At 33.1% G+C, this 10,639-nt stretch overlaps 2 protein-coding genes across 4 annotated transcripts; one reads left to right on the top strand and one right to left on the bottom strand.

Annotated features, from left to right (window-relative positions):
• On the top strand, positions 1-2,003 carry LOC107648382 (type III polyketide synthase A). The gene is made up of 2 exons (XM_016352268.2): positions 1-252; positions 819-2,003. The coding sequence occupies exons 1-2, from the start codon at positions 51-53 to the stop codon at positions 1,781-1,783; spliced, it is 1,167 nt and encodes a 388-aa protein (XP_016207754.1). The 5' UTR covers positions 1-50; the 3' UTR covers positions 1,784-2,003.
• Positions 2,385-6,489, bottom strand: LOC107604944. 3 transcript variants are annotated; one of them, XM_016306661.2, is made up of 7 exons: positions 5,856-6,489; positions 4,636-4,690; positions 4,213-4,287; positions 4,034-4,125; positions 3,735-3,816; positions 3,206-3,365; positions 2,385-2,783 (listed from the first exon to the last, which is right to left on the bottom strand). In XM_016306661.2, the coding sequence occupies exons 1-6, from the start codon at positions 6,230-6,232 to the stop codon at positions 3,216-3,218; spliced, it is 831 nt and encodes a 276-aa protein (XP_016162147.1). In that variant the 5' UTR covers positions 6,233-6,489; the 3' UTR covers positions 2,385-2,783; positions 3,206-3,215. The 3 variants fall into 3 exon arrangements, 2 of the variants coding, with proteins under 2 accessions (XP_016162147.1, XP_016162146.1); XM_016306660.2 differs by having other exon boundaries at positions 3,206-3,289; positions 5,856-6,481; XR_001612434.2 differs by having other exon boundaries at positions 2,401-2,783; positions 3,206-3,370; positions 5,856-6,488.

Genomic DNA, 10,639 nt, shown 5'->3' with positions numbered 1-10,639 from the left:
GTAAGAAATCTATATTAAAATTCAAGAACTTGTATTGAAAACTCACAAAGATGACACAAGGTAAGTTGAATGGTAGTTCCAAGGAGCATGCTGCATGCACTAGGCGTGTTCCTACGCCAGGGGTAGCAACAATACTTGCAATAGGGAAGGCATTCCCAAGCCAAATCATCCCTCAAGAATGCTTAGTGGAAGGTTATATTCGTGACACAAAGTGTGAGGATTCATATATTAAGGAGAAGTTGGAGCGTCTATGTAAGTCCAAATATTTATATATTCTTTTTATGAAGTACGGAAATTGACACAATTCACACGAACACTTAATACGATATAGAATATAGACACGAAACATACCAAATGTTTAACATGCATGTTATGATATTAATACATAATATAGATGTGCATATTTTCAACAATTATATGATTTTTTAGGAAATTATAAATGTTTAACTATTAATAATTACCACTAACTAGAGTTAGTTTAGTACTATTGAGGTTTATTATTTTAAATCTATTAATTGTTAAAAAATCGAATTAATCAAGTCGGTCTATTTGTTTTATTGATTTTTTTAATATTTATTGATGTTCTGATAACTAATTTTTATCTTGACAAAACTAATTTAATGATCAATTTGCGGTTAAACTGATTAAACTAGACTGTTCAATCCAGTTTTCAAAACGTGTCAGAAACATGTGGTGTCTTTATGCTTTATAGCTCTCATGGATTAATTGATTCAACCTTACTCCTAGCAAAACTTGCTGGCAATATTTGAACTTGCATTGCACCAGGAAATCTGATTTGTGATTGTATGTTATCTCAGGTAAAAACACTACTGTGAAGACAAGATACACAGTGATGTCAAAGGAGATTCTAGACAAATACCCTGAGTTGGCCACAGAGGGCTCAGCAACCATAAAGCAAAAGCTGGAAATAGCAAATCCGGCCGTTGTAGAGATGGCTACCAATGCCAGCCTTGCCTGCATCAAGGAATGGGGAAGGCCTGCACAAGACATCACTCACATAGTCTACGTCTCGTCCAGCGAAATTCGGTTGCCGGGAGGAGACCTCTATCTGGCCAATGAGCTTGGCTTGAGGAGCGATGTCAGTCGAGTAATGCTCTACTTTCTTGGCTGCTACGGCGGAGTCACTGGCCTAAGAGTCGCTAAGGACATAGCGGAAAATAATCTTGGTAGCAGGGTTCTACTCACAACATCTGAGACTACCATACTTGGCTTCAGACCCCCCAACAAGTCTAGGCCTTATGATCTCGTTGGGGCTGCGCTTTTTGGCGATGGAGCAGCCGCAGTTATAATTGGAGCCAACCCTGTTTTGGGACAAGAATCTCCCTTCATGGAGCTCAACTATGCTGTCCAAAAATTCGTGCCGGAGACACACACTGTGATTGATGGTAGGCTCTCTGAGGAGGGTATAAACTTCAAACTCGGACGAGACCTTCCTCAGAAAATCGAAGACAACATCGAGGAGTTCTGCAAGAAGCTCATGGCTAAGAGCAACATCAAGGATTTCAATGAGCTATTCTGGGCTGTTCATCCCGGGGGACCTGCAATCCTCAACAAACTAGAGAGTACACTCAAATTGAGCAGTGAGAAGCTTGATTGTAGTAGAAAGGCACTAATGGATTATGGGAATGTTAGTAGCAACACCATATTCTATGTGATGGAGTACATGAGAGAGTACTTGAAAGAAGGAAGGGAGGAATGGGGTCTCGGATTGGCGTTCGGTCCGGGAATTACTTTCGAAGGAATTCTCCTACGTAGTCTGTAATCTTACAACTCCAGGTCTTGGAGATTTAAGCTTCTCTACCTAACCTTTTCTTTACCAGAACAAAATTTAATCTTAAACAAGCATTTGTCTTCATATAGCAATTGGAAGATGTACTAAGTGGTGTTCTGTTATGGTGGTTTAAGATGTTTTTCTAACAATAAAGTATGATGTAGTAAATTACTATATGAACATCAAGACCAAAAGTTATTTGGTTGGTATAGCCTTTGGATTTTGGGTGAAATGCAATGATGAAGTGCCAAAAGAACCCTATGAATGCAATACTTTTTTTTTTTTTTGGTAAACTACCAAAATCGTACCAAAATCGCACCCTATTTTTGGAAATGCTAACCAAAATATTTTGAAGACATTTTTGTGGTTAACAAAAGTAAAAGGTATTTTTGTCAGCATATTAAAAATCGGGGTCAATTTTGGTAGTTAATTCACATCGATGCCAATGAAATTTGAACCTCATAATATTATGCATATTATTACTTACTTATACCCCTCAACCTTCACTGAAATAAATGGCTACGGTTCTCAGAATTGGAGTAATCAGATTTCTAGCAATAAAGTGCAAACGATGGAGCAACCTACTAATCCATGAGCAACCAAACAGGTCTGGGAATTTTAGCATGAATTTACAACCACATAAATTATGTCTTGTCCCATTAAGTGGATTCAATTACATATATCAAATCCTGTCAATGAAGCAGGAATTTACTATACATATATTTTTACAATCTTGATTGAACAACATCAATGCTTACAATTTTTTTGTTCTTTTTCTTCTTAAATGTGTCAATTAGATTAATCTAAGAATCATGAGGATTTTACTTTTATTTATTAGTTGTCCACAACTTCCACAAAAGACTAATTTTCATGGATGTCAAGAGGACCTTAGATACTGCCGCCATTCTTCAGGTGTTCCCTTTCTTATTGTCAGCATTCTTAGAGCTGCAGAAGTTAGAGGCATGGCGAGTATGTCATACTCCTTTGGGGCCTGAAAAAGTGAAAAACACAGTAAAATTCTTAGTATTGTAACACGTTGAAAAAGATAGTATGTCTCAATTAACACATGTAATTCACTACTGATTTTAATAGCTAGCAACATGTTCATGGTATTGGTAGCATGATGACACCCAATTATGCCAAAACATCATTTGAAAAAAGGGTGTGATTATTTCAGTTTTTGAATAAAATGATTTTACACCTCAAATCTTCTATATAAAATTGAAAAAGTTGACTTTCTTTCTAGAAGTTACTTAAAACAGACCTTTTATGAAATTCTGATTTGCTTTAAAAAAAAGTTATCCAGATATATGAAAATTGTTTTTTTTTTTTTCATTTGATAAAGTGATTTTAATCTTTTATGACGAAATGAGCACAACCTAAATATTTTCTTCAGATATATGTAACTAATACCTTTGGGATCTTATTTAATGTCATTTTTGCTTCCTCCAAAGTTTTCTGACCTTTCTTTGAGTTGCACTTGGAACAAGCAGTCACCTGAGTCAGCATCGATAACACTGTTTAAGGAGTTCTTTACATAGTCTTTGGAATGCTGACAAAAATTCCTCCCTCCCTAAACTTATCAATAGGTAAACTTACAGTTACAGGCTATAGGCTATGTAGGCTATGTATTTTTTCCTTCCATGACAAAAGTGTGTTTGGTTTTTAATAGAACAGTGAGCAATGAACTCCAAAACTAATGTCAATGGTCATCGTATCGTTTCCAGTAAATATATCTTCAGCTAGATACGCAGAATTTTCTTAGGTTTCTGTTGGCTGATTATATAGGGAACAAATAAAACATGGAATCAATGGCTCTGATGAAAAAGCTTGTGTTCACAAGACTAGCCAATATAATTATCATGTAGATTTGCATACCAAATCTTTTTATAAATATGGAAACATTAATTATCAAATAGTTAACAGTTTCTATATGTCTTACTAGATTTTCCCACGTCCATTCTCCACCTCGTGCAGTTGGCACCACATGATCAATGGTCAAATTCTCATGTGACGAGCAATACCTGTTAAGAAGATAATATCATGTCACTGCAAGAAATTGTATCTGAAGTCTAAACTAACCTAATCATTTAAACGGTTAATTTGGACAGGAAGAGGAAATGAAATGAAAAAAGAAAAAGAAAGAAAGAAAATGAAGAGAAGCCTTGTAAGGTGCTGAATGACTGAATCAAACACATTTAACTCTGTTAGAAATCAAATATTAATATATACATCACTTACTGACAGGTGTAATTGTCCCGAAATAGTATATTTTTCCGACTAAGATTGTTCTTCACTATTCTTCTTTTAACAACCTGAAGTAAATGAGGAACCTGCATGAAAACAAAAATATGTTGAACTCATCTATCAAAGGGAAAAAAAAAATCAAAATCAAATCAAAATCATTAATTAGTACATACCCTTAAGACAGCTGGTATATAGAAAGATCCACTCGGGGAGCTCACGGTCTTAGCATAATACTCTAGTACATCTGCCTGGTTAAATCAAGATACGAAATAAATACTTCAATGACATATTTCAGTGTCTAAAAAGAATATTGAGAAAGTCAAAAGTTGTTTTGAATCGGCAATGCATGTGTGTGTGCAAGCACACTGAACTCGAGGGCTGGAAAATTCAGACCATTTTAGATTACACAGCAACAAAACATGTTAAGGTGGTATCAAAATTAAACTATAAACTCTGCTTCCAATTTGAAACGAGAGATTCATGAAAAGTATTGAAAAGCACGATATACGGTGGAAGATGGAACTAATTTGTATACTATAAACAAATTCTCGAATAATTGCATGTAATTTTCAGTATCATAACAAGGAAGATCTGACCTTCTCCATGAACTCCAAACATATCGCACGCTTCCAGCCTACAACATTGACTGGCCTGAAGCATGATGACATCAGTCAGAACCAAAAGCAAAGAACTCAGGAGGTGTCTTGATATTGGTGACTATACAAGAGAAAATAAATTGTTACAAACTTCATATTATCGGCACACACTGAACACTTAGGCTATTTCATCCCAAAGACCCTATCATTATTAACTGAAACCAATAGGGAAAAATTGCAGCACATTACTTTGAAAGCAAGGGTAACCGACTAGTCCTATCAATTTTGCTTCTTACACTGAAGTTATCTTGATTTAGACAGTAGCGGCCTTTGCGCAACAGCAACCATAAGATTGTTGTCTTGTGACCTGAAAGTTTCAGGGGTAATCCTATTCACATGTACCCTCCTTAAACCCCACCAAGTAAGAGCTTCATGCATTGGGTCACCCCATTTTATACTTTAGTTATGATTTCAGAAAGTCGAAAAATATATTGAGAGACACAAATGTGTGTGTATTCAGGTGCTCATAGAGTCCACAACTAACACAAGGTGCACCAGTGCAATGAACATTACCAACAATAAATATGCCATAAAATAATCAAATAACGGAAAGAAAAACTAAAAGGGAAGAAGTATACAATAACTATCAATAGTCACATTTACAAACTTCATTCAAGCCTAAAAAGATAAGGAGAAAAGAAATCCAAAAACCAGTACATCACTGAAGATAAAGGTCTTTCAATTTCATAATACTCTTTGCTAACTAATCAAACCCAACCTCTCATGATCTTTCAATGGCACTATCCCCTAGTGGGATACTTAACACCACTCCAAATTCATTTCAACATGAAACTCAAATAGAAGTCTTGCAATCTTCCCAGAGTAACACAATTATCTCCGCACAAAACTCAATAGAGAGCCATTTGGAAAGGCTCTAAATCATGTCAAATGAATCATAAAAGCATCATACTAGAACACATGAACCACTAAATGGTTCAAGGGAGTCCCAAAAATCAAATACTTCCAAACTGAAGTATTAAGTGGTAAAGTTATAAACCACTAAATGGTTCAGACGCCATATTTTGATCCAAAATGCATCTATGGGGCTTCCTATATATATATATATATATAAACTTAACTAGGATGAGACTAAACTATGTATCTGCCAACTGTGGAAATGAAAGAAAATAAGTATGTATATATTTAAAGAAAGAAGTGACCTGTATGATATATCCAACACTAGACCCCGGAAGCAAGACAACCCATCATCCTCAAACACATCATCAACATCACCATCTTCATAAGAATATTCATGTTCATCCTCATCCTCATCATCATCATTATCATAATATTCCTCATGAACACCTTCATTGCCATTAATACGGGGTGCCTTAGCATTGCAACGGCTAATTCTTCCTCTATGAGAAGATGAAGCATGGTAAATTCTAGCAGAGGAACCAATATACCTCACCCTTCTCTTGTGGGTGTGAATTGATCTGCACTTGTAGTGAAAAGGGTCCTTGTGACCCAAACAAGGTGATACGCTTTCGCCATTGAAGAGAAGCTTCAAGCGACCATGCGTTGTGAACTGTGCCATGATTGATGATACACCCCTCTTAGTTGCGAGTTGCAAAGTTTGAAGCTTTGAGCTTAAAAGCTTAGAAACTGTGCTAAAAACACAGATATTTATTGGGTATTGGTTGATTATTCACAAATCATACTATCATAGGACCCAAGAGAGAAACTTGAAAGAACAAGAAACCAAAAATATAGTGGCGAATGCATTTTTGTCACGGAAAAAACTATCACCACACATTCTCTATTTCTCTCTACCATGAATGCTACCGATATCCTCTTTTCTCTTCATTGACAAATATGCCCATCCAAAATTGGGAATTACTGAATTAGATATTGTACTTTCGATTATTGAGGTTTTTTATTTATTTAAATTTGGAAAATAAATCACCCTTTGTTAGGTAAAAAATTTGGTTATGGAGAGTAAGTGCGTAAAATGTTCTGAAATGATCTATCTAGATAAATGACCTAGATATGGGCACAAACCTTAAACCTTTTTTGCAAGTTGTAAGTTTTTTTTTTATATTTTTAATTGAAATAATTTATATAAAAAAACAATAAAACTTTATATTTAAACAAATATTTTAATTAAATTTAACTAAGTTGTTATAACAATTTTTTAAAAGAAATGGATCTTCTCCATTTTTTTATTGGAGTGAATAAAGTATGATCTCTCACCTTTAATTCTATAAGTGGGACCAAAAATTAATAAAAAAGAGAGAACAATGAATAGTGAGATTAAACACTGAACACTATCCAATTTTTTCTCCACTAGAGAGGATTCACGCCTCTTTTTAAATTATGCATCTCATTCTCTTTGTCTGGTTTTTTTTTTTTTTTCTCTTTCTCATTCTCTCTCTTCGTTTTCTTTTCCTCCTCCTCCTCCTTATTCTTCTTCTAAATTCGCAGACGCAGGTTCTTCTTCTCCTTCTCTTTCACTCTCTCAATATTGTGTCTTCTTCTTTTTCTATTCTTTTTTCATTATTGGTATCACTAATAACACTAATATTTTGCTAACATCTTTATTAGTTTTGATTTTTTCTATGTCATCATTAAATAATTTCGGTTCATTTCTTAATTTATTTTGGTTCATTTGTGTGTTAATTGAGGTTCACTTAATGCTACTGATAAGTATTGACTAAATTTTTTATTTTTTAAGTAATTTGGATTCATTTCTTAGTTTTATTGAGATTCATTTTGATCTAAAAATAAATTCGATGTGTTTTTGTTAATGATTAAATTTTTTTAACTATTTATTTAAATTTAAACTAATTTCGATTCATTTGTGTGGTAACGATTCATTTAATACTAATATGAAATATGAGTTTCGTTTGACAAAAATACTCAATTGTTAAATACTGCATCACCAAAATACTTTTTTTACTTGTTAGTATCCCCCTTTACCAATCTAGAACGCCACTTTTTAATTTGAATATGGAAGCAAAGGAAGTGTTGAACTCGTGTATGGGGAGGAGGGGTGCTTCACTTCGTTGTGGGATCAGAGGAAGCAGAACTCGGACCTTGCGAGTTGTATCCTTCAAAATGTAAAAAATTACCCAGAACAAGAAAAACGGAGGATCCGAATTCCACGATTCAGATTTCAAATTCCATCAGCTGCAAATCGGACCCTCTGATTTGTGTACTCTGAATTTTTTTCAACTTTTTAAACACAAATCGGAGGGTCCGATTTGTATACTCCCACAATTTTAAAAAAATCAAAAATTATCATATTAAAATATATCACTTATTTTACTTCCATATCAAAATTTTTTAGCCCCAAAAGGCACAGACATTTTTCAGTCTCAATTTCTTCGATTCTAATTTTTAATATATTTCTTTGAGTTCATTTACATGACCTAATTATTTAGCATTGACCTACTCCAAAAAACCTCACCCACTAATATGCAGGCAGTTATTAAAGACGGGTACAATAAATTAAAAGTAGAATAGTTTCCTTTCATTCTCTAACATTACTAAAAATGTAACTGCATTAATACCATAACATTGAATCATATCCATCATTATAATCTTGTATTTTATTTTCTATCTTTAATTAAATTAAAATTTTTTATTTAAATTCTTCTTCATCGTCTTTATCATTTTTATTTTATCTATGTCACCTTACACGTGTTCTTTTTATCTTCGGATCTTACTTCTTTAATTTGCATGCTCATTAATGGTGCATTTTATTAAATTACAAAAAGAAAAGTTTTTATTAGAATTTTGTCTTTAAAAGTTAAAACTCGCATTGATATTATAGTTGAAATACTTACCTGCTTATACACAGGAGATGAGTATGGGTTCTTATAGGAGATTTTTCGAAAATAAAATAACTAATAGAAAGTTATATACTATTGCAAATTTTTCATTAGCGAAGAATGACCAAAAGTATAAGCCTATTACTCATGAATTTCGTATATATTTTAAGGGAGAAACTCAATTAAGAATGGTGGATGATTTCAAATTTCCTTTAAATGTTTTTTACTTTATTTCAAACGAATTGATTCTTACCCGTACATATCAACTCGCAGTCTTATTTTATTGGTATTTCGTAAAACTTTGCATTTTTTGTTTCATCGAATACAAATTTGACTCACTTTTTCTAATTTTATATGAATTAGTCATATTTAATAGATGTTGTTAAATTTTTGACTGCTAAAAGAGACATCATTGAATTCACCAAGAATGGAAAAAAATCAAATTGTATAGTTATTGAGTTGGACAATATGTAGTATGTGTTAGATAATTTTTTCATGTTTATTTAATTGTTATCGTTAAAATCTATTTTTAGTACTTCTTTATTCAATAAGTATTTCAGTTTTTATTATTGATAGGAACAAGAGTAAGATAAGGTGTACATTGTAAGATGAATTTTTACCACACAATTTATTACACATATTGAACAACAAGCCACAACTGAGTACATCATATTAATGCAGTTTGCCAAGTTTAACCTATTCTAAGGTTATCCGAATTGTAGCACCTGTTGTGACATGGATAGATAAGGATGATGGATGTCCATTTATGAGAAGCACATTTTCTCTATGCGGAAGGAAATAAATTCTTAGAATAAAGAAGTTTGAAACGTAAATTTTATGTGCCTATAAATACATGTACTGAGACAAAGGGAATATACACAGTAATAATAAAATCCTCTCTCTTCCTTTATATTACTAAAAACATCTTTTTCTCTCTTTATTCTCTATGAATAGTTTCTCTCTCTCTCTCTTTCTTTTGTTACTAATTATAAATATATGAATAATTTCTATTGAACTAATTATATTAATATTAGAGTCTTCTATTTACACATCTTATATTTAGTATACCTTTAATTTATTTTACAACACGTTATCAGTACGAAGCTCTAACGAAATTTTAGGAAGACTTCAGGTAACAAATTTTTATTATGCGAATCTCTTTCATCTTGAATATAATGCTTTTGATATATCTGAAAATAATTATTTATCATGGATACTAGATGTTAAAATCCATCTTGATTCAATGGATCTTGGAGATACCATTAAGGCTGAAAATAATACATCCCAGAAGGATATAGACAAAGCCATAATTTTCTTTTGTCGTCATCTTGACGTATGATTGAAAAATGAATATCCCACATTAAAAGATCCTGCAGATCTGTGGAAATACCTTGAAGAAAGGTACAATAATCAAAAGACAGTGATACCTCCTCAAGCCCGATATGTTAGAGAAAACTTTATCGACCTTCCATGCCTCGAATGTGCTCCTGTAGTAGCAATCGAGAAAAAGGATTTAAAAATTTTGTTTGAGCTAATTTCTTGCTTTCTTATTGCTGAACGCAACAATGAGTCACTCTTAAGAAATCATGAAGCGCGTCCAGCTGCCGCCGCCCCATTTTCTGAAGCAAATGCGGTAAATTATAACCCCAGAAGAGGTAAATGGCAAGATTTTGATAACAAGAAAAGTTATGGAAGGAAAAGAAATTATGTTCATAAGAAAGGATCTCACCAGAAGTGGGATAAAGAAAGAAACAATGGGCAAAGTAAATCAATTGAGGATAAATGCTTCTTTGTGGTGGAAAGGGCCATTGGTCACGTACCTGTCGTACCCCAAGGCACCTAGTTGATCTTTATCAAGTACTTGAAAAAGGATGACAAAGGAAAGGAAACAAATTTTGTTTCAAATTATGAAAATTTCACCATTCATTATGATGTATCTAATTTCTTTGAGGATCCTGAAAGAAATATTGGCTATTTGATCAATGATGGAATAGTTTGATATATGTATGTGTTTGTTAAGTATTCATGTGAATAATTTTACTGTGCATGTACTTCTACTCACTTTATTATTATTATCATTTGTTTTTGAAAAAAAATGGCAACGACAAATTCTGAATATATTTGCCTTGCGGATAGTGCGAGTTCACACACTATTCTTAAAAGTAATATTT

This window comes from Arachis ipaensis, chromosome B06, assembly GCF_000816755.2.
Source record: "Arachis ipaensis cultivar K30076 chromosome B06, Araip1.1, whole genome shotgun sequence".
In the NCBI taxonomy this organism is placed as follows: Eukaryota; Viridiplantae; Streptophyta; class Magnoliopsida; order Fabales; family Fabaceae; genus Arachis; species Arachis ipaensis.
This window is presented reverse-complemented; position numbering and strand designations above follow the sequence as displayed.

Bases quoted from the DNA above. Each gene is read 5' to 3' on its own strand.
- LOC107648382 (XM_016352268.2), top strand. From the start codon at position 51: ATGACACAAGGTAAGTTGAATGGTAGTTCCAAGGAGCATGCTGCATGC. The intron at 253-818 runs GTAAGTCCAAAT...ATGTTATCTCAG, and splicing joins GGAGAAGTTGGAGCGTCTAT to GTAAAAACACTACTGTGAAG.
- LOC107604944 (XM_016306660.2), bottom strand. From the start codon at position 6,232: ATGGCACAGTTCACAACGCATGGTCGCTTGAAGCTTCTCTTCAATGGC. The intron at 4,691-5,855 runs GTCACTTCTTTC...ATCATGCTTCAG, and splicing joins GTGTTGGATATATCATACAG to GCCAGTCAATGTTGTAGGCT. The intron at 4,126-4,212 runs GTATGTACTAAT...GTTTTCATGCAG, and splicing joins ATATACCAGCTGTCTTAAGG to GTTCCTCATTTACTTCAGGT.